The following is a 24,659-nucleotide window of genomic DNA, read 5'->3' on the forward strand; positions in this document are numbered from 1 at the left end:
TCTTTATTATATATACTAGTTTAATATACTATTAGTATATATATTGTTAATGTACTATACAGAGGGTGCCAAAAAAAATGTATACACATTTTAAGGAAGGGAAAATCTGTATTAAAATTGTAATAATATATACTAATAACAAAAGATGAATACAAATCATGTGTATACATATTTTTGGCACTGTGGTATATACTATTCATAATAATAAAATACTGGAAACACCTGTGTATCTTTTAATTGGTGAATGGTCGAACAAACTGGTATATCTGTACAGTGGAATACTACTCAACAATAAAAATAATTGACTTATTGATACATGCAACAATCAAGTGGACCTTGAGGGCATTATACTGAGTGAAAAAAATTAACCTCAAAATGTTACATACTGTATGATTCTATTTGCATAACACTCTTAAAATGACAAAACTATGGAGATGGAGAACATACTAGGTTACCCAGGGACAGTGATGGGGCAGGGAAAAGGGCGCTTCTTTTCCCTAAGGGACAAGGGTATCTTCCTAAGGTGTGACAGGGACAGTGATGGGGCAGGGAAAAGGGCGCTTCTCTATCCTGATAGTGGTGGTAGTTACACAGAGCTGTACATGAGATAAATTGAACAGAACTACACACAAACACAAATGAATGCAAGTTGTTTTTTTAAATGATGAAAACTGAATATCTGTAGTCTAATAGTAATGTACCAATAAGGTCAATTTACAGTTCTGCTACCGTGTTTCCCTGAAAATAAGACCTAGCCGAACAATCAGCTCTAATGCGTCTTTTGGAGCAAAAATTAATACAAGACCCGGTGTTATGTTATGTTATGTTATGTTATGTTGTTATGTTATACCTGTTCTTATTTTACTATAAGATCCGGTCTTGTAGTAAAATAAGACAGGGTCTTATATTAATTTTTGCTCCAAAAGACATATTAGAGCTAATTGTCCTGCTAGGTCTTATTTTCGGAGAAACACAGTATTGTACTAGAGCTATATAAGATGTCTCCATTAGGGGGAGCTGGGTGAAGGGTGCACAGATCTGTTTTTGCAACTTTCTGTTAGTCTATTAGTATTTCAAAGTTGAAAATTAAAAAAAATAAGATATGTTGTATACCCATGTTTACAGCAGCATTATGCACGATAGCCAAAAGGTAGAAGCAACCCAACTATCCATCAATAGATAATAGTTTGTATACATACGATGGAATAACATTCAACCTTGAAAAGGGTGAAATTCTGACATGCTACAACATTTATGAACCTTGAGGACATTATGCTAAGTGAAATAAGCCAGTCATCAAAGGATAGATACTATATGATTGCACTTATATGAAGTACCTAGAATAGTCAAATTCAGAGAAAAAGCAGAATGGTAGTTGCAGGAGCTGGTGGGGTTGGGGGCAGTTATTGGAAGATTAAAAAAAAGTTCTAGAGATGAATGGTTATAATGATTGAACAACATATAATGATTGAACAACAGTGTGAATGTATGTAATGCCACTGAACTGTACACTTAAAAACGGTTAAAATGTTAAACTTCATGTTATATATATTTTGCCACAATTGAAAAAATAAGGTATTGTTATTGTGAAAGTAACACATGTTTATTGTAAAACATGCATATTTAAGTGCAAACATAAATTTCCTTGAATGTTTTTAATTTGTTTCATTTTGAAATAGTCACAAACATAAGTTTCAAGTTCAATACAAACAAGTTTTTTTCTGGAACAATTTGAGACTGTTACCAACCCAATGCCCCATCTCTCCCAAAGATTTTAGTGTGTTTCCTACAACCAAGGACATTTCTCTTACATAACCATGATACTACCATCAAAATCAAGAAATTAGCATCAGTACATTGCTGCTAGCTGATCCTTAGACTGTATTCAAGTTTCACAATCGTCCCAATTAAGACCTTTATAGAGAAGGAAGGCAGTTGAGAATCAAGTGCTGCATTTACTTGCCATGTCTCTTTAATCATTTTCAATCTGGAACAGTTCTTCAGCTTTTCCTTAACTTTAATGACATTGATGCTTTTGAAGATTACAGGCCCATTGTTTTGTAGACTGTCTCAATTTGAGTTGGTCTGAAGTTTCATCATGACTCAATACACGTTATGTATTTTTGGCAGGAATAGTCCAGAAGTGATCCTGTAGAACGTTCTCATTGCACCTTTATCAAGTGATGCATGATTTCGATATTCCCATGCTAATGATGTTCACTTGGATCACTTGATTAAGTGTCAGGCGTCACCACTATAAAGTTACCCATTTTCCCTTTGTAATTAAGTATGTTGTGGGGAGGTATGCAATATCCTGTTCCTCATCTAACTTTCAGCTTATTCACTTACATGTTTGTATCTGTGAGGACTGATAGTTTATTATTTTATTCAGCAGGTTATAATCATTATCTTTATTTTGATGCTGAAGGTGTGCACTGTTTAACCACTTGGAGCTGGCTTTTGTGTCCTTTTGACATGTTCCCCTAATTATGAATGCTTTTAATTTTTTTAAAAAAATCATTGTATTAATGGCTACACAGTATGCTATTGCATTATAAGGCTATAGCATAATTTGTTTAAGTAATCCCTTTGGAGCATTTTGTTTTACTTTAAAAAAAAAAAGTTTGCATAGGATAGACAGATTGCCTTCTGGAAGCTTTACAGCAATTTACACACCAGCAGTATGTGTGTGCAAGTGTCCATTTCTCCACACTCATTAACAATCAGAATATTTTCTAAAAATAGGAACTTCATAATTACAGGGAAGCTGTTAGGGGTCAAATTACCTTGTACACTGAACTTTACAAGGGGTTATCGGGACAAGGGAAGAAAATAGGGTTCATATGTATCTTTTACTGTTTTTTTTCCTCTGCTCTTTAAATCAGCAGCAGAAAAGAAGGTATCTAAAAACTAAAGCAGTTATTTCCTTCTTTATGATGCTGATTTCATAAGAAACACAATTTAAGGTAGATATATTACAATGGGGTTTCTTACTTTTCTCCTGACTTGCTCATTTCTTTCAAGTAACTCTCAGCAACTGACCAGTCATTGACCCCAAATACCCTTTTCAAAATTCTGAAGCCATTCTCTACTAACCAGCTGTATGACCTTTGGCAAAGTTGATCACTAGTAGGCCCCATTTTCCTTATCTCTAAATTAATATGGTTTCTAAGGTACCTTCTCCCTAAAACTGGAAGATCTTACGAAGTTTTATTCTGAGAATTGGAAGAAAGGGATTTTTTTCTTTTTAGCTTGCAAAACTGGTTGAATTTTGTAGTAAACAATTTCTTCATGTGTCTAATTTGGCAGTTATGACTTGCAGGAGATGTCAATTCATTGTATTGGGGCTGACTTTATTCTAGGACTTTGGTTGATAATCCTCCCTTTGCTTTTAACGTTAGTCTATCCTTTGGCACTTTTGACTGTTTAGTACAGAGGAACAGAATAACCCAGACATGGACTCCATTTAAGAATTAAATATAAAAAGGAAGATATGATAAACTAATAGGTATGGGAAAGATTATTCTATAAATGAGATTATGATCCTTGCTTGGCTATTTAAGAAAAAATTTTTACTTAGATCCTTATTTTTGATCATACACTAAAGTAAATTCTAGTATTAAAAATTAAATGTTAAAAAAAGCTCTAAAAAAAGAAAATAAAACTAAATACTGTTAAATCTTAGTCTTATATAATAGCAAAATAATGAAGAAAATTGCTAAAGACTTTTCTTCATTTCTTCAGTTGATTTGACCCCTTAAAAATTAATTTGGGAAAACAGCTTGGCCATGTCTTATAGTGTTAAGATACACTTACCATGTGACGCAGCATTCCCACTCCTGGGTATTTATGTAGAGAAATGAAAACTCATGTTCACATAAAACCTGTATGTACATAAATGTTCATAGCATTTATTTGTAATTGTAAAATACAGAAAACAACCCAAGTGTCCTACATGGAGTACATGGAGAAACAAACCGTGGTGCATCTATACAATGGAATGCTACTTAGCAGTAAAAAGGAATGAACTTTTGATACACACAACATTCTAGGGTATGGAGCTGACTGAAAGGAACCAACTTCAAAGGTTTCATATTGTGTGATTCCATTTATAGAACACTCTTGAAGAAACAATTATAATGATGGAGACTAGATCAGTGGTTGCCAAGAGTTAGGGTTTAGGGGAGGATGTGACTGTTAATATTAAGGAGTAACACAAAGGAGTTGCTTTATTTTGATGAATATTATTGAACTGTTTTTGTGACAGTTCTTACCCCAACTGTGCTGATTATTCAAATCTAATCTACTTGTGATAAAAATTCATAGAACTACACCACACACACACACACACACACACACACACACAACAAACCTGGTGAAATTTAAACAAGGCCTTTAGAAGAGTTATTAGTGTTGTACTTACTGATGTCAGTTTCCTGGTTTGATCGTGTGCTATTATTTACAATATTATTATGTGGAATATACATGATAACTTTTTGCAACTTCCTGTGAGTCCTAAATGATTTCAAAATTGAGTGTTATAAAAAAAATTAAAGAAACAGTGGTACATGCAGACAGTGGAATATTGTTCCATGCTAAAAAGAAATGAGCTATCAATCCATGAAAAGACATAGGGGAACCTTAGATGCATATTACTAAGTGAAAGAAGCCAACCCAAACAGTATGTACAGGCTACTTCCATACTGTAAGATTCCAATTATATGACCTTTTGGAAAAGGCAAAACTATAGACACACTGAAAAGGTCAGTGGTTGCCAGGGTCAGGCGAGAGAGAGGAATGAGTCAGTGGAACATGGAGGATGTTTAGGGCAGTGACATTGCTCTATGATACTGTAATGGTGGATACATGTCACGATACATTCGCCCAAGCCCATAGATTGTACAACACCAAGAGCGACCCTAATGTAAACTATGGACTTGGGGTAATAATGGTTCATGAATTGTAACCAATATACTACTTAGGTGGAAGGTGTTCATAGCAGAGGAGTCTATGGCACAGGGTATATGGGAATTCTTTGTACCTTCTGCTATATTGCTGTGAACGTAAAACTGCTCTAAAAAAATAAAGTCTATTAAAACAAAAACAAAATCAAGTTGGGTCAGAAATAAACATTGAAAAGCAAAATGAGGAAAATATTTATAGCAATTATTAGAGATAAAATTGTCATATCTTTTATTTGTAAAGAACTCACACAAATCGGTAAGGCAAGCCCTGACTCCCCAGTGAACTGGAAAGAGAGCTTAAGAGAACAAGCAAGTGCCCCAAGAGAGAATTTTGTAAATGTACTTTTGTAAGTGTTTATTGGAAATTTTCTGGAATCCCCAAATTTAGTAATGGACTACCCATGCCCTTGGAAACATACGAGTACACTAGAAGAGAGAAATTTTTTTTGGCATATTATGATAGCTATGAAAAGTAATCTCAACTACGAGAAAAATAGTTCAAAAGATACAAGACAGACAACTGTGAATTTGCATTGTTTTGAAGTAGCTTAGAGAATTTTGAAACATCTTGTTATATGTAATTTGTATCATCCAAAAAATGTCTTTTTTTTTTCAGGTGTAAATTAATTATTTGAGAGCAACTGAAGAATGGAACCAGACATCATTCGAATGTACTCTTCATCCCCACCACCTCTAGACAACGGAGCCGAGGATGAGGATGACGATGAATTTGGGGAATTTGGTGGGTTTTCAGAAGTTAGCCCTTCTGGCGTAGGGTTTGTTGATTTTGATACACCAGATTATACTCGTCCCAAGGAAGAGTTTGTACCTTCAAACCATTTTATGCCAATTCATGATTTCTCGGAAAATGTCGATAGCCTTACAAGCTTTAAATCCATTAAAAATGGTAATGATAAGGATATCACTGCTGAACTTTCTTCTGTGAAAGGACAGTCTAATGTTTTACTCTCTACCACCAGCAAAGAAATCACTTCATCTAAAACTTTAGATACTTCCATTGACGGCGTAGAAAGTCCAGGAGACTTAAAGAAAGGAGTGGAGCAGAAGCAGAATGTTGGAACACCTGAAACTGTCTCGCCAGGAGATTTTAGAACTGATCTGAATGTTGTTCCTCAGAACAAGCAGTTAGAGAGCTGCAATGGTGAAAAGCCTCCTTGTCTGGAGATTCTAACGAATGGGTTTGCGGTATTGGAAACTGTAAATCCTCAGGGAACAGATGATCTGGGCACTGTAGCCAATGCAAAGGGAAAAAAGCCTCTCAGCACTCTTAGTACTGAGTGTAATTTAGACTGTGCACAGAGTCCTGCTGAGGAATTTGCAGATTTTGCCACATTTTCCAAAAAGGAAAGGATACAACTAGAAGAAATAGGATGTACAGTTTTAAATGACAGAGAAGCACTAACCATTCAGGAAAATAATAAAATCAATAGAGTCAATGAACTGAATTCTGTAAAAGAAGCATCTTTGGGTAGAAGCTTTGATGATAAAGGGGACACTGATGGAGAGGATGAGGTTTGCGTTTCAGAAATAAGCACGAAGGAGAGGAACAGAGGTTTCAGCACCGAAAAGCAAGGCCTTCCAACATTGCAACAGGATGAATTTTTAAATTCAGGTGTGCAGTCAACAGCTTGGAGTTTGGTAGACTCAGCTGATAGTTCACAAGCCGGTGGGAAAGAACAATGTAAAACCGAGGGAAAACTTGATTTATTTACAACTAAATGTGCTGACATATGTATGGATGCTACTAAAACTCTTGATGCTGATGATGAAATTAGTTCTTCCAAAGAAGAAAGAAAGTTTACTGATTCCCAAAGCCCCAGCATTGATCCTACAGAAGAAAATGTTTTGGATGATTCTATAAGTATGAAAAATGCCGATAGTAGTAATGACTTTGTGACTTGCAACGATACCAATGAGGATGATTTTGGTGACTTTGGCACAGCCAGTGGCACAACTCCACCTTTTGTTACTGGTACTCAAGAGTCAATGAGCGATGTCACTTTTGAAGAGTCCTCAGAGCACTTCCCACATTTTAGTGAATCAGGTGATGACTTTGGAGAATTTGGGGATACGAATGCTGTTTCTTGCCAAGAGGAGATTACATTTACCGAGTCAGACCAAAAACTGACTTCTGATAGTTTATCAGAGGAATGTAAGTTGGCAAGGAAGTCTACAGGCTCTGAGCCTGTTTCAAAACTGACAACTGGGCAAGAAGGTGAGTTTGGAGATTTTGATTCTGTGCCAAATAGTCAAGATGACTGCAGTGCTTTTCAAGACTCTGATGATTTTGCAGACTTCAGTTCAGCTGGTCCCAGTCAAGTTGTAGATTGGAATGCTTTTGAGGATGGGCAGAAAGATAGTTGCTCTTGGGCTGCTTTTGGAGACCAGCAGGCTACTGAATCTCATCATCGAAAGGAAGCCTGGCAGTCACATAGGACAGATGAAAAGACTGATACTCTGGGAACCCCCAAAACGCACAGTGTTCCTTTAGCAACTTCCAAAGGAGCAGTTGCTGGTGGCCATTTACAGGAAACAACCACTTCAGTTCAGGTATTTACTGATTTACTCCATTTTATATGATATAGTAATTGCTGTGGAGGCTTCTAATTTAGGTTTTCAAAAAATATTTTCAAATTGGGTACCTGTTAAAGGAGTCTCTTTATGATACGTAATGCTTACCTGATTTGCAGATTAGTTACATTTTTCACAACCCTTTGGTAAACCTTAAATAGACAATCCTATAGTAATGCTTGGTAAGATTTTTCCTTATCTCAATGAGCTTTTTAATGTTTACAGAAATTCATCAACTTAGTTTTTTAATGAGTATAAATATCGCTTATGTAAAAACTCATTAATTAGCTAATTAAGTATTCCAGTGATTCCTTCAGTTTTTACCTTTACAGTGATTTTAAAAGGTTAAACTGAGATTTAGAAGACTTCTTTTTAAGCTTCAGAAAATAGTGTCTCTTAATTCTGTCTTCAAAGACCTAGGAAATTGAAGTACAGTTTTGATTGCAGGAGAGAGCAAGCAGAATTTGAAACCTCAGCCTGTGCTGAAGGCTATAGGGAATTAAAGGATAGAAAAGAATTTGAAAAAAACAGATTTGGACCTCATAACTTAACAGCTTCTAAAAGACGTGTGATGAGGGCGTGAGATGGATGAAGGTTTAGACCTAGAACAAGAAACAGCCATGGGTTGACTTATTGTGGTTGTATTTATTGGCTTATAATTTCTTGCAAGTGCACATTTATGGTTACTCTTCTTAGGGTAGGTATGTCAAGGAGAATATTTTTAAACCTCCCATGCCCTGTACTGTATCCTTTTCTGGTCCAAATTCTTTCAGAGAAGATTTATTTTGACCTAAAATAAAATAGCCCCTACAAGTGATACCCAGGTTGTTCCCCAAGCCAGCGTTGTACCCTGTGCTGAGTTTTACCTTTCCTCAACCCCAGGGTGTGGAAGAGAAACACTTGGAAATAACTGCTTTATACTGGCAATTGATATGTGTAACACTTGGTCCACAGGCTTATTTTAAAGATACTGAGAATAAAATCAGAATCTACAAACTCTGCTTCTCTAGTTAGTAATCTTTTGCTAAGCAAATCATTTTTAATTGGAAATATTTCCAAAGTCTGAATGTAAATTGAAATGGTTATACATCATTGCTTTGATACCTTTGTTACATTAAGATACTGTCGAAATTATGGTATTATCAGTTGGTGTGTATAGCTAATAACTTTTCATTTGACTTTGAGTGTCTGAATACCTTAATTTGTTAATTCAGTTATTACATGGTTTGGTTAATGTGTATTATATCTGATGAGGAATTTATTATTGAGGCAGAGCTTGCAATTTTAAACAAGGAGTGAGTTAATTATAAAATACAAAGAAAGACTGTTGGTTTTGATTTACTCCTTTCCCTATTTAGTTTCATCTGACTAGAGTATAATGTGATACTGGTAGTAGATCTTTGATATATAGCCTTAGAATTTTTAACATCAGGTAGTGAATTTTTAAAAATATGACCACTTAAAAAAAGGAATTTTTTGCATTATACAAGATGATTGAAGTTATTTATGTATAGTTCGATAACTGACAGATTTGAGTTTGAATCTTGACTCAGCCACTTACAAGCTTTATGATTTTGGAGAGGTTACTTCTGAGCTCATTTGTCTGTAAAAAGGACGTAATATCTACTTCAAATAAATAAAATAAAATGACAAATTTTAAAATGAATGGGAAAAAGCTGAAAAATAAGAATTTTGTATTATGATTCCATTAAGAATAAAACAAAAACTGTATAGATATGACAAGATGCATTAATAAGATTTGCTGAGGTTTATTTGGCTCAATCCTTAGGCTTTTATTTTTGCTGAATGGGTTATGTAAAATGAGCAGAACTTGGAGGTGGATATTGGAAAGGAGAAGCTGCTGGAAGGGCTGGAAGAGAAGTTTGGAAGAAAGTTGAGTTAGGGAAATGGGTAAGCCTGCTGAGTAAGTAACCGAGTAGTTGAAAGTGACTTTCATTCTTATCCAGCTATTGTGAAAGAGGCTTGTGGCCTGCAGTTTCTTCCTTTTCCTAAATCTTCTGGAAAAGTACATTAATCTAATCCTATAGATTAGATTTATTAATTTTAAAAAAATGTTTCTACTAGTTGCTACAAAGTTGGGGACAGCACAGAAATCCTCACATAATTAATGACAGTAAATTTTAGGTTTTTTAATGGTAAAATGTTAAATGATTTATTCCTGTTCAGTCTTACCTGGATGCAACAACTCTGTCCTGAACAGAGCGCTTGCTATCAAGTGGTTTTGTGCAAATTCTGCTTTAACAGAATGTTGTGAGAGGCTGAGAATTGAGAACTGTTAATTCAGTTAAACAAACATGGGGAATGAGTCTTTGTTTTTTGAAGTCAGACAATTGGTGTAGGTCATTTGCAATTTCTTTGACTTTTTGGTATGTGACATTGCCCAGGTCCCTATTTTTTAGTGCTATTCTTTTTTCAGCCTACCAAAAGGATATCTTAACATTTTAATAAAATATATCTTCTTTGGGTCAAGAGACAATCAGTTGTTGCAGCATTATTGTAATAATTTGTTAAGTAGGGAAAAATCAACCAAGAAGAAGAAATCTTTCAAACTAATAAAATGTTCTTAGTCAAACTGATTCTCAGATGTGGGTCCAGCAAGCTTCATCGCATTCAAGCCTTGATGTAAGAGGCATACGTGACCATTTATTTAGAAATATTCTTCCTCTACAGTGAATATTTTTTTCTGAGAACCCAGAGTTCAGTATATTTCATTGTCTTGTTAACATTCTTATAAATTGTAAGAGAAAAGTATTGGTATCCCTGTTGTGTACAAATTGGAAAGAGGTCCAAACTGGGCTTCACTTTTGGGGCTAAGATTTAAAACAAAAGAAAATGACAACAACAAAAAACGAAATCCTCCTTTCTTTCAAAGCAATCCTTTTCCCCAAAAGACCATTATGTATATTGTTTTAACAGTTTTCTGCCTTTTTTTTTTTTAACCTGTTAATGTTCCAGAAAGAAAGCTTGATTGAAACAGCCAAGATGCCTTTTTCTTAGATGTATAGTAAAGGAGATAATGTCATAAGCACTCCATTTAACTTGGAGCTTTTGTAAAATTTGAAAAATACTGCTCTGGATATTAGTTGAGAATTTAGGTAATTAGTGAGTAATCTTTTTTATATTAATTGGCTGTAGAAGAGGAAGCTGTGAATCATTTTTTCTTATTAGCCATCTAATTGATAATGCTACTGGGAAAATGTTTTAAATGAAGATTTGTTTTGAGAGCTTTAAAAATTAAGAGTATCACAAAAAAAGAGAATCACTAATACTTTGGGTTATGTTATTTTGAGATTAAGCTATTATTTTGTTCACCAGAAAACCAGTACCCTCAAATTGAGTGTAACTTATCCTGTATTTTCACCTTTGTTTATTTAACCATCTGCCTAAGGTTTATGCAAGTTTTCCTTTCTGTGGGTGAACACTTAAGCTTATAACAAGCAGAAGTAAGCAACAAAATAAAGAAATCAAGTGGTCAAAAGATATAAATTTTCAAATTATAAAACAAATGAGTCCTGGGGATGTTATGTACAGCATGGTGATTCTAGTTAATAACACTGTATTATTATATACTTGAAAGTTGCTAGGAGAGTAGATCTTAAAAATTCTCATCACAAGACAAATTTGTAACTGTGTGGTGATGAATGTTAACTAGAGTTACTGTGGTGATCATCTTGCAATATATGCATATATTGAATCATTGTATACCTGAAACTAATATAATGTTATCTGTCAATTATATCTCAATTTTTTTATAAAAGAAAGAAATTAAGATTTTGGCCTTATACCTCTTTACCTACTTGAAGTATTTCGATAGCAATTCCTTTTGTTACTTTTCCCTCAGAAAACTTGAAATTCTGGACTTTCATTCCAAAATAGATAGAAATACTGTATTAGATGTATCCAGAAATTGTGCAGAAGGGCCAAAGCATCTTTTTAGAGCATGGTGAATATTACAGTTTGTTACTGTTATATAGCTTGAAATTGAGGATTGATAAGTGTACAATTGTAGTTTGTATTTGATATCTTACTTAATATTTAATGGTGGTGAGGCATAAGGTATCCGCTTAAATGGAAGAATAAATTACCCAGTGGATTTTATGTTTCTTTTAAACTTCCACTTAAAGCAAGACCTAATGCTATCAATATTAAAGCTATTGACAATAATCAACTTCTGTTCCTAAGGAAGAAAGGAAAACTAACTAGAAATATGTTGAAGAAATTCTAGGAATTACCTTAAATACAAGATACTTTAAAGAAGATATGCATTTGAGTGGCATATGAACCAGAGCCTAAGACCCTAAGTGCTGGTCTTACACACCCCTTTGGAAAACTAAATGAGACTCCAGAGAAACAGAGCCAGGAGGATGACGGATGGATGGAATGGGGGTGAGGGAAGACTATAAGGAGTTGGCATACCTGAGGCTGAGAAGTCCCAAGATGTGCACTCGCTAAGCTGTCTTCAGTGATTGGGTGAGGCCCACTCATATTAAGACAATCTGCTTATTCAGCCTACCAATTCAAATGTTAATCTCATTAGGAACTCCTTCACAGCCATACCTAGAATAATGTTTAACCAATTGTCTGGGCATCTTATGGCCCAGTCAAGTTGACACCTAAAATTAACCATCACAAGAGGCAAATAACACCATATGTCTATATATAGCTTTCAAGATTTTTGGAAAACTTGTAACCTATTTATGACTGAGACATACTAATTGGGCAGCTCTGCATTAGATAACATGATTTATTTGCACAAGTGGATAAAATGGAAATAGCTGTTTTTATACCCCAGGGCTTTCTTCCTTCGACCTCAGGTAGAGTTATGACAGGCAGAGATATGACACAACTGGGAATGAGTATAAATGAATTCATGATGCTTTGTGTCCCCATGGATGAATTAAATCATTGAGTAGTTAATCATTTTTGCTTTCCCAGAAATCCTATCTGGTTTGAAAAAAAAAAAAATATAAAGACATTCAAGGTAGTAAGGACTCTGATAGGAAAACAAATGTTTTACATGAGAAATGCTATAAAAGCCAGTGTACCTTTGGGGAATCGTATAGCCAAGGTCACATAGGACTTTTGTGAGCCGCTTCCCCATAAAAGACATTTAAAATTTTATTTTACAAATTGGTATAAAGATGAGTATATTAATATTAGATATTAAAACATTTTCATGAACCCCTAAAATTATTGTAGGCCCTACGCCCTGTGCCTACTGGGTAAGTTAGTCTTGAGTATAATATAGGGCTTAAAAGCAAGGCTCTGGAACCGCTGGTAGGTTCCAGTTCATATTTTAGCACTAACTTGCAGTAGTCACTTCTCTGAACCTCAGATTTGAAGAATAATGAAAGTACTTACTTTGGAACTTATTATGAAGATAAAATTGTGCACGTGAACGTGCTTAGCACAATGTCTTTCTTGCCCATAATACATGCTCAATAAATGTTAACTGTTACTAAGTAATCTCAGAAATGAGATTGGAAAGTGGTCTTCAGAAATACAAGAAATAGTGTTGCCAATTGAATTTTTTGGTGAATAGTGGAAAGTAATAGAGAGGTAATGAGAATTTGTGTGGGAGTACTCCTACTTCTGGCTGTGATACTCACCCATCGTACTATTTTAAGACCAAAGCTACTGCTTTGGACTAGTTTCCATTCTCAGAATAATTTTGACAGGTAGGAACTCTTCTGAGCATAAGTGCTATTCTGTGCAAGTAGCAAACCTCCTTTGGTTTCCTAGCACAGGACACAAATAGAGAAAATCAAAAGGGAGTCTGGCACCTGCCTTGAGGAATATTTGACTTCCAACCCTACATTTATCAGAACCTCCAGTTCTTAAAATGTTTAATAGCTAAATGTGCTGCTGTTTGCCAGGCTTAGAAGTTGAGATATGTACGAATTGAAGGATATGACAGTTACAGAAACTGGTATTCAGTCGCCAGTTTTCCTAATTCTAAATTCAAGGTTGAACTCTGACTATTTTTCCTCTTTGACTTTGGAATCAAAGGCATTTAAAATTCAAGTAATTGATGTGAATATTATTTTATTTAGTTACCCTTGTAACTTCAGTTAAATATTTACTGTGCTAAGTGTATATGCACTTATTTGTTACCCTCACATTAATTTAGAGTACAGCACTGACTTTTTAGTAAAAATTTACACATTTGCTTGGTTGAAACTATGAATTGTAGTGTCAGATGAAATAATTTTCTTTTTTTAAGTGTGGTCATCACCTCAGCAATTAACAGTTCAGTCCCTTATCTAATGGCAAGAAATGTTTGAAAGACCACTTTTTGGTTTGGTGAAAAGAAAGTAGGCTTTGGAGTTGGGCTTTGGATCAAATCCTTACTGTGCACCATACCAATATCAGCCTGGTTAGTTACCTTTATCTCCTTGAGCCTTAGTTCCTTTATCTGTAACATGGAAACAAAAATACTTACTCTTTCTGGGGTTTTTTAAAGAAGATTTATCAAGTAATATATGTAGAGCATCAAACATAGTACCTAGTACATAAAGGCATTCAGCTATTACTATTTACACATGTTATAATTACACAAATATATCCAACCTGTGTACAAAAATGATGTAGATGGCTTACAATAAGATTTGCTTTTGTAAATAGAACAAATATGCCCCCTGCAGTCTTAAATAAAATTGAAGTGCTTTAAAAAAAAATCTATCGCATATTGATACAGTTACTATTCCTGTACCAACTATATGTAGGAACCTCAGTACTGGAGATTCAAGATAAGGCATATAGACCCTGTACTCAAAGCTCCTGTGATTTTTATAAATTAAATTTAGAACTGCTCTGATGACAACATAATGTAGAGGTTAAGAGCACAGACTGAAGCTGTGTACTTCCTAGGTGAGGATTCAGCTTCAGAAGTGTTCGTGGGACCGTGGGCAAGTTATCTTAACCGCTTAGTGCTCCCTCCTTCTCATCTAGAAAATGGGGGTAATAATGTTATTAATACTTCCCTCAGATGGTTCTTATGATGCTTAAATGAACTCATATTTATAAAGCATCCTGGTATGTAGTAAGCACTATGTAAGTGTTGAATAAAAACCACAATGCACCATAACAGGCTTTTGCAGTTTTTAGCTGTGTTTCAGAGAAAATCTTTTGATCTTTTCCTGACGTTAGGCCCTCACTTTCCTGGACTGGGTTATACTGATATTGTCTGCTTTATATAAGCTGCCTTACCTGCTTAGGGAAACAGCTCAGCCAGTCTGACTTTACCACTAATCCCAAACAACAAACGTAATCTTTTGGAATTTTACATCTAATATAAGTCCACATGTACTGTGACATGTTAATAAGCATTACTGTTCAATGCACATCTTCTTTTTCTGAGAGCCATAAGGAGTTAAAAAAATTAGGTAGTACCGTCACTTAATCAAAACCAGGAGGAGATTTCCTATTCTAGCTACATATACTCTATATAGAAACAAGAGTTCATATAATCAGGGTAATATAAATAAGGTTCATTTTTACTCATGCACACAGAATGAATCCAAGTTTAAATATTTCACATTGTTGTCTCTGATTTTGATGCGATATTAATTATATTACTGATCTGGTTTAAGGTTGCGCGTATTAAACTGTCCTTTGCTCATAGTGTTGAGAAAAAATTGTATATATTTTAAAAGTTAAAATTATTTAATAATTTTTTAAAACAAACTCAAAACTTTTACCAGTATCACAGTTTTCAATTTCTTTTATCAGTCTCAAATTTTATGCTTAAAATAACAATGATTTTTTAAATAATTTAATGTCTGATTATAATCTGTTTTGGAAAAATCTGTTTTCTTGAAAGAAACCTGTCTGCTTGGTCACCAGAAAAACTGTTCTTGTGGTAGGTTGTTTAATCTCTGTTCTGAGCATTATGTTATATTCTTGTACCTGTTCTATTTACCAAGTTACTTGGACTATATTCCATCACATTTTTTAACTTTTAATTTTATTGTGCATCTTGGGAAGTAAAGCACTCTTAAACACACCTAATGTGTGGTTTTCACACGTTGTGTTTCATAATATGATCAAGATTTAAGTCATAAATGCCAGTAGGTCAACCAAAAGGTTCACCAATTTCCAAAGTTTAAAGTCCACAAGTAGTAGCAGTAACAGGTTTTATTTATATAAGCAGCTCTTAAAGATATTTTATAATTAGGTGCTTTTTTCCCAACTTAAGAGGTTTTTGGAGATGATTTGGATTATTTAATTTCCTATTATACTATGGTAGAAATTGATAAATTGAGACAGGTCTTTTTCATAATGATTTAGAATGCTAAATAGTGATAGAGAAACATCCTTAGAGAGATTTGAACCTAGTTTGACACTTTTATTCCCTAACAGGCCACTGTGTCTGTATGTATCACCTATATGATAATATAGCAGTGATAAAAGCAACCACATCTTGAGCACACATTAGGTGCCGAGTATTTAATCCTCTCAATTCATCGTCAACTCTGTGAGGTAGGCCCTGATAATTTCCAGTTTATAAATCCAGAAACTGAGTCTCAGCCCCTTGAGTCCACAGCCCTTTATTGTTCAAGTGTTATAATTACATCAGCCATTTACTTACTGGAATTAACTACTAGTAAATGAAATTTAACATTATGTATTACCATGAACAAGATAGTACGGTAGTAAGAAACTCCTTTTAGTGGATGCCTTTTTACCATCAAACTGGTCTTGTGGATGGTTGGCAATTGATATACTTTTAAAAGTATTATGTCAGAGGAAATTTAATTTTATCAAAATCTTTGTTCTGTTAGCTGCTTTCTTGTTGAGGAGTTCCTCCTTGTGGTGGGAGGTACTGTTCGGTTAGTGGACTCTGGTAATTTGAATCTTTATTTGTTATTTATTAGGTTGGTGCAAAAGTAATTGCAGTTTAAAAGGTTAAAAATTGCAAAAACAACAATTACTTTTGCACCAATGTAATATTTATTGTTCTGCCTCAGGTTGGCAAACTATGGCTTGCAAGACAAATCTGTCCTGCTGCCTGTCTTAGTGAATGAAATTTCGTTGGAACACACCCACACTTACTTGTTTACGGATGGCCTGCAAAGCCGAAAATATTTACTGTCTAGTCCTACGTAGAAAAATTGTCTATTTTATTCAACAAAAGATTTGAAGCCATTGAATGTAATACCTAATTCTAAAGACATACAGAACTTTCTTTTTACATTTCTGTGTCATTTATATTCTTTATGAGAAAAGGTTGGGGAAGAAGTAAAAACTTGAGGTGATTAGGTTAATATAATGTTCTATTTCTACTAATTGAAAGCATTTGCTCACTGGTGTGCCCTAAGACCTGGTAGTTATGTGTAATATTGCCCGTGTGATTGAATGTGTTTTAGGGTCATTTCTTTCTTAATTTCATAAATACTTTTTCTATCCCATTAAAAGGATAACAAAGCGGATGCCAGATTCTGTTTTAACTTACAGAGAAATAAAATTTGGTCATATGTGAGTTTTTGTTTACCTTCCCTGCCCAGGAGATGCCACCGCTCCTCAGGTTTCCAATTAGATGGTTATCTGATCCCTTTAAGAGTAATGTCTGCCCATTCCCTGTTGAAGTGCGTAAGCGTAGGTCCCCTTGACACACTCAAGTTTCACAAGCCTTGGGATCTTGAGTCTACTCTTTAGGTTTCATAATTGATACTGAGAACTTTCCTCATATCACACACATGACCATAATGAAGGTGGTAAAGTAACTTGTGGAGATAGCAGTAGAGCACCCTGAGACTAATTATGCAGTGTTAAGTTTTTCGCTCTGATACTACTTTCAAAAGAGAGATTTTAGTTTGGAAAATATTATATGTTCGTAAAAATTTTCCTTTTGGTTTTCATTTTCCTATTTCCTGACTATACTGAATAACAGAAATCAAGTGTTAACTTGTTTGTGTTATTTGGTGAGAAGTACCACCATGGTGTGACGTTTTCTTATCCACTGGGTGTCATTTTAGAAGTACACTTATTCTTCAGACAAGCTTTCACTTACAATAATTTGTATTCCGATTTGGTGTTTAAGTAGTAAATTGAGCTACTACTCAATTTTACATGTATCTAAAATACAGTTAAGAAAAGGGAAATAAATGTCATTTTCAGTTGCATATGTAGAATAAACCTAGTAGTATCTCCCCAAAGAGTAAATTAATCTAACAGGTTTTAATTAGTGAAAGTACTCCAAAATGCCAGTGTTCTTGGTGAAAATAGGAATATGCAGGCTTTGCTTGGAGGAAAGGCAGTTTTCTCGTTAAAAAAAAAAAAAAAAAAAAAAAAAATATATATATATATATATATATATATATATATACATACCATAGAAGAGTGGAGAAATGGAATTTCTAAGTAAAAATTGAGACATTCTTTTCTACTTTGGTTTGTTCTATTAACAGCAGAGATATTTCTGAAAGGCTTTCAAAATTCAAATGTTTATACCCAGGAAAAAGGTTTGTTCAACCATAATAGCATAATACTTTGACAATCTTATTGTTCCTAAATCTAGAGTATGTGAATGGTAGTAAGAAGCGTCCCAGTGTGGTGGAAAGAATATGAATGCTGTCTGGTTTTGTTTTTGCTTTTGCTTTGGACAAATTATTCAGACTTTGAGATAGCTTTCTCACTTTACAGTTGGGTAATAATTTCTTCTTTATAGAATTTTCTAATGAATTAAATAAAGTAAGATTTACAAAGTACCAGGTTTGGTGCTTGGCTTGTAACTACGTTTGTCACTACTCTGTCACCATGATTATTTAATCATTTAAAACAGCTGTTCTATGAGTAGTTATGCTTCTTCACTTAGTGTTTCCTGTACCTGACTGGTAGTTTCCGTCTCTCATAGTAATGGACAGGGTGTGTGTGTGTGTGTGTGTGTGTGTGTGTGTGTGTGTGTGTGATAAAATTATGACATTATTAAAATTAGAGAAATGAAAATAAACTTTTGGGGGGTGTTTTGATACAGACAGCTTTACTAAACCGCCTGGAGCGAATTTTCGAAGCGTGTTTTCCTTCCATATTTGTTCCTGATACTGAAGAGGAAGTTACTTCCCTGAAGCACTTGCTGGATACAAGCACTTTGCCAATAAAAACAAGAGAGGCCTTAGCTGAAAGTGGGTAAGTAGTAGACAGTTGTCAGATAGCATCTGTATGTGTTAGTTTCAACTGTTGTAATTTATAAGGTTATCTTAAAGCATTAAGGTTCTAAAACATTGTTGAAGTTTTAAAAATCATGTTGTGCTCAGACATTTTTTAAAAACCTGCTTCTCCATTTTTTAGCTCTTTTTTTTTGTGATTTCTAAGTCAGTATTCTAATCAATCTTACATACTGTTTTTTGGCTTCATAGTATGGTAGATGAAAATTTAGATTTTACATCTGCCATTCTCCTCCCTTTATCGTTCCACTATACTTACAGTTTTTCGTTAAATTTTTATTTGGTATTTTCGTTATAATCATGTAAATAGCATTCACTGCTTGCTTAGCCACTATTTCCTTTACGGTTCAACTTTTTCCTGGAGTTAAGAATTGCCTCTCTTTGTCCATTTTCTAAGTCTTTCCCTAACATTAGCCTGTTATTACAATTTTACTTATGATCAAACCCATCAGGCTGGCCATTCCATTTTTTCCTGGAGTCCTCCTCTTCCTATTCCAATCTGGAATGGATTCAGTCTAGGCCTCTTTAACACGTGTTGTTTAGGGGATTTCCTTTCACTTACATCCCATTTTGGTAGAGCACATCCTCTAATAGCCTTCTGAGAAAAAAAGGTACATAGGAGATAAAATTTTATTTTATTCTATCCTCACATTAAATTTATAATTGAAGATCTTTTGTTGCTGTTGTTCCAAAACTTCACAATGGAATATCCTGATAAAAGTCTTTTTTCATTCATTGGATTGAACATTAGGTAGGACCTTTTAGTCTGGAGACTTCTGCTCTTCAGTGTTGGGCAGTTCTCTTGTATGGACAGTTACCTTCCCTCTATTGTCTCTTTTATTTCTGGAACTCCTATTAATTATTAGATTTTAGAGGGTCTAGAGTGATTTTCTAATTTTAATTGCAGTGTTATTCCTGGACTCTTCCCTTGCATTTCATTACTCTCCACCCCTGAGGCATTCTCTCCCTCTGCAGATCTCTCCTTTGTCCCTGTTTGTGACCTCGGTATTTGTAGCTAAAGGTCTTATGTATCACTTAATTTCATTGAAGATGAAGATTATTTTTGCTTCTTGATTTTCATTTTGGGGTGATTTCTAAGAAGAGAAGGGAACAAAAAGGTTTATGTTTTGCCAGCTTAAAATTGTTAAGATGTATTTTTTTTAAATTTCTAGATGTACAGATAGTTCATACTCTTAGACCCAGGAATCTCTCTCCAATAGATTCATTCTAAGGAAAATACAGGAATTTTGCCATAAAATACAGGAAGATACATTTTGCCATAAAATACAGGAAGATACTCTTGCCTTACTAAAAATAGGAGCCAAACAGTAAAAACAACTTATTTAAAATTATAGGATTTTGGCTAAATAAATGATGGTGTATCAGTCTTAATAGAACATTACACAGCCATTGAAAAAGATACATATGTAGATGAGGAAATGCTTACATTCTGAAAAAAGAATGCAAATTATGTATTTGCTATAATTGCTCCTGTGTTTTTGTGGATCAAGACTCAAGGAGAAAACACAAATATTAAATGGCTGTAATAAGAAGGTGGAATGCTGGGTTGCTTTTGTTTTTCCTCCTTTTAAATATTTTTGTTTTTATATTAAAAAAAGAACATAACAGCTAAATTTTTACTTGATTACTGGCATATTGTTTCAAACAAGTTTAACTTAGTTTTCTAATGACTGTAAACGTTGGCTATTGATTTCATTCAGATAATAGTTGTATACTATGTTATTCTCAAGATTAATTGTAAAGTATAATATTTCACAGTCACATTAAAAGTAGAATTCATGGTGAAAGCTATTGAGTAACCCATTGTTGGTGGCTTCATCGTGACCTTTCCAGGGAACTGCTGGATGTGTGGACCGAGCTACAGGATATCCATGAAGCACATGGCTTGAGATATCAGTGGGGCGGTTCCCATAGCAACAAGAAGCTTTTGTGCTCCTTGGGAATAGACACCCGAAACATTGTGAGTTTGTTGGTACCTTGGAAAATCCTTTAATCAACCTATGGATGTTTTTTAATTCTGTTACACTTATGTTCAAGCTGTGATAAACTAGTGCCTCAGAAAAATAAATATTAATTGGTTTAAATGTTTATGTATTTTGACTATGCCAACTTTTAAACCTAAGTCTGTATAAATTTTGCTCCAATCTATATCTCCTGTTTTTAGAAAAAGTTGTTTAATGTTTTTTCTCAACTATAAAATGAAGTAATTGGATGAGGAGATCAAAGATCTAACCCTATATGGGCAGTTTGATAATTTTTTCAATTTGTCATTCACAATGCATATAACAAAGCATTGTAAGGATATTTTGAAAAGAATTTCACTGTATGACAGATCATTCTCTAAATATATGTTCTTTCTCTCTAACACATATATGTAGCTCTTCACGGGCAATAAGAAGCAACCTGTTATAGTGCCCATGTATGCAGCAGGATTGGTAAGTACAGAATTATCTGTGTGTATTTATCATTGCTGCATTTATTCTGTAAAATCATTTTACATAGAATAACATGGAAAGTGTATTTTAAGGGGCATTTAGTATGGGAACTTTAAAGGAATAAATATAATACCCTTTTGATCTCATAAATCCCTTCAAGTCTTGATCTGAGGACATTTTTCTATATTCCGTTAGTTACAGACTGTTTTGTTTTAGATTGAAAATTATTTTTATCCTGGTAATATTAGTACTCATAACTCTTTGTAAAATGTACCTGTGGAGGTCTCTCTTTTTATTTATTTTTCTAAGTTTGCTTTTAAAATAAGGAAGCTGAAGTATCATTTGTTTTAATCCAGTTGTGAGCAATTTAAATAATGCAATATTGAGAGTATGGATATATATAAAAGCTTGGAAAGACAAAATTATAGTCAATGAAAATGAGCCAGGACCCATAATTGGTTCTCGGTTTTTCCATCAATGTTTTAAATGTGTTGAATTTTGTTTTTTTCAGATATGCCAGGTAGTCCAGGATAACTGAGGAATTTTCATTCTGTACCTTATCAAGATTCAGTCACATTTTAAAGTTTGATGTGTTTGTGGGGGTTTTTTTGGTGTGTCTTTGAGTTATTGGTGAATAAAAGTGTTCTATTGATTAAACTAAAAGTATTTTTAAATTCTTTCACCAATAACTGGAAAATAAAGGGAAAATACTATGTTTAAGAAAGAAAGAAAAAAATAACTAAGGAACCCTTGGTATGAGTCAAAATGTATAGCCCTTTATGTGCATGTGAAAATGAATTTGCTGTGGAACTTGACCTTTTTTTAATCTACAAACTTTCCATGAATAAGCTCTAATTATTGATATTGAATTGGACCATTTTGCTTTGTTTTGTTTTTGTTTTGTGGAATTGGACAAAAACGTTTCTGTGCTTGAACTTTCTTATCAGTTTCTGCTCCTTTGTAAATGGTTATCTTATATTTTCAAAACACTTTGATTATCCCTACACTCTTTTCTGTTATGGGTAAATATAATCCAGAACATTTCTTTAACTTTTTTGTTATTTGTATTTCTTTTTTTCTCAAGGAATAGCATTCTAGAGATTGTTGATGTTATTGCCACATTCTAAATAGAAAGTATGAATTTTATTTATAGGAGCTTTCATTCAGCAGTAATCTGCTTAATGCTTATGTGTAGGCTTAGCACATCAGCCAGTTCTTGAAGTTTTGTGAGGAGTTAGACACTAATATTTATGCTTTATTTTGCTACCTTAATGATAATCTTTATTAGTAATAATTTTACCATTTGTATAACCTTTTAATACTAAAGTTGAGTTAGTGAATGCATCATCTCATCCATTTTAATGATGCCTTACATTTACAAACATACTCTTTTTCATATATATGGCTTCAAATTTTATACCTGAATTTTTCCATGGTTCTTTACACATAAGAGATGTTCAGTAGCTTTTGATCTCATCTGGAAGAATAGTACCTAAAATGATCATTTAAGTCACTGATTCTCAGACTTTAATGTGCATCAGAATTATTTGGAAGATTTGTTAAAAACAGAATGCTGGGCACCACTCCCAGAGTTTCTTATTCAGTAGGTCTGGGGTATGGCTCTAGAATTTGCACATCTGACAAGTTCTCAGGTGATGCAGAAAATACTGATTGGGGACTACTTTGAGAAGCACTGTTTTAAGTGATAGTTCACATTAGAAAAGTTGGATAAGAGTAGTAATTGTTAACTAAATGCATTGTCTCTTGCTTTAGGGCACACTAGAAAGCCTGTATAATGTATATGATACTGAGTTAGACCATGAATTTCTTTTCCAAGCTGCTAGATGAAAACCTTTCACATGCACCATTGTTAAGAATTTAATCTGTGAATTGTGTTAGTTAGCTTATGCCCTATTTGGGGAGGAGGATAGGGAATTCTCCCGAAAACTTGGTGTTTTTTTTTTTAGAAATTTACAGATTCAAACATTATTGACTTAACAGCTTTTTGGGGGTTTTTTACTCCCCATAAAGGAAGGCTTTTATTTGGTCTGGTTGATAAATATTCAAGAGCTTCTCAAGTATTATTTTTAAATACGTAGAAGCTTGGCTTTTCTTCAGGCCATTAACCTAGATTATTACCCATTATTAGCGTTTGGTAGAGTGTTGATGCAAAATGCTGATTTCTTTTTTTCTTCTTTGTTTCTATCTTCCCCATCCTAACTGTCTTTCTTTCTGACTCAAAAAGTGTATTTGCAACACACCTAAGGGAACATATAGGATGGATGTTTTCCCCTCCAAACTAGCTGTGTCTCTGCTTTGCCAGTCCAAAGAACTAAGTATAAAGGCTCTCCTCCTGTATGGAGCTAGGATCAAATACGAAATTCACATTGAAGCATATAGATGTCATCACATTACACGGTGTATTTTAAAATCAGCTCTCACTTCTCCAAACACCCCCATGGTGAAATGTGTACGAAGGGTGCCATTTCCTGCAGTTTCAATGTGTGAAGCTTAATAAAAGTGTTGGGTTCTTAGGGCCTGGATATAGTACACTGTTGTGCCCGCCGCTTCCCCACTCTCGCCATCCCAACTTATGCTTTTGTGTGACATTGATAACTAGGCACTTTAAAACAAGTCTTCTGTAAAATACAAGGTCTTACTTCAAAAAGTTTGAGTTCCAAAGATATTATTGTGAAACATTTTCCATTATAGTGCTATACGATTTTCTCTAAACAAAATTTAAGAATAGTTCTTTTTGTCCTTAGTACTTTCCAAATGACCTGTTGTTTTTTTTCCTTTCGGCTTTCTGCTAGATTAAATTTCTTATAAAGTTGATATCCCCCGCAAAATTAATGGCTAATACACCTTTTTCAGGGTATGTTAGAACCCACCAAGGAACCATTGAAACCACTATCTGCTGCAGAAAAAATTGCTTCTATCGGTCAGACAGCTACCATGTCACCAGAAATGAACACATGTCCATCTGACCAATTCCAGGTAAAATAGCTGCGTGTATAGATATGTTCATGCATATCTATACACATATGTCCCCACACACTGTTGTTTCCCTTCATATATAACTTTTAGTTTTTAAAATATTTTAAAATTTTGATTTCATGATAGACATGATTTCAGTTACTAACATCCTGTGGAATACGATGAACAAATTATCCTTAATTTCCAAAAATAGAAAGGCACAATTTGAGAACTGGCAGTTATGGGTAAGTCCTTTAAACCTATACAAGACGTAGTCTCTTTACCTATGAAATGAAGAGTTTAAAGCAAACATTTCTAAATATTCCTTGCAGCTTGAACATTGTATGATCATAATTACTGACAAACAAATCGGGTAAGTGCTAGATTTCCTCAAAAAATGGGAAACACTACATTTATTCCAACTCTTCAATTCTGCTGTTTTTCTTTTTTCTGAAGCCTGCAAAATTTTAAAAAGTAGTAAAATT

At 34.1% G+C, this 24,659-nt stretch overlaps 1 protein-coding gene across 5 annotated transcripts in view; it reads left to right on the forward strand.

Moving 5' to 3' along the window:
• Nucleotides 1-24,659, forward strand: part of AFTPH (aftiphilin) — a 65,082-nt gene that overhangs the window by 20,841 nt on the left and 19,582 nt on the right. For all 5 annotated transcript variants that reach the window (XM_019718019.2, XM_019718002.2, XM_074332064.1 and 2 more), the window contains 5 exons: nt 5,581-7,535; nt 18,553-18,704; nt 20,597-20,723; nt 21,142-21,198; nt 24,073-24,195. In XM_019718019.2, the coding sequence (XP_019573578.2) occupies nt 5,613-7,535; nt 18,553-18,704; nt 20,597-20,723; nt 21,142-21,198; nt 24,073-24,195 (2,382 nt within the window). In that variant the 5' untranslated portion in view covers nt 5,581-5,612. The remainder of the gene's footprint in view (nt 1-5,580; nt 7,536-18,552; nt 18,705-20,596; nt 20,724-21,141; nt 21,199-24,072; nt 24,196-24,659) is intronic.

Source organism: Rhinolophus sinicus, linkage group LG05 (assembly GCF_036562045.2).
Source record: "Rhinolophus sinicus isolate RSC01 linkage group LG05, ASM3656204v1, whole genome shotgun sequence".
NCBI classification, from domain to species: Eukaryota; Metazoa; Chordata; class Mammalia; order Chiroptera; family Rhinolophidae; genus Rhinolophus; species Rhinolophus sinicus.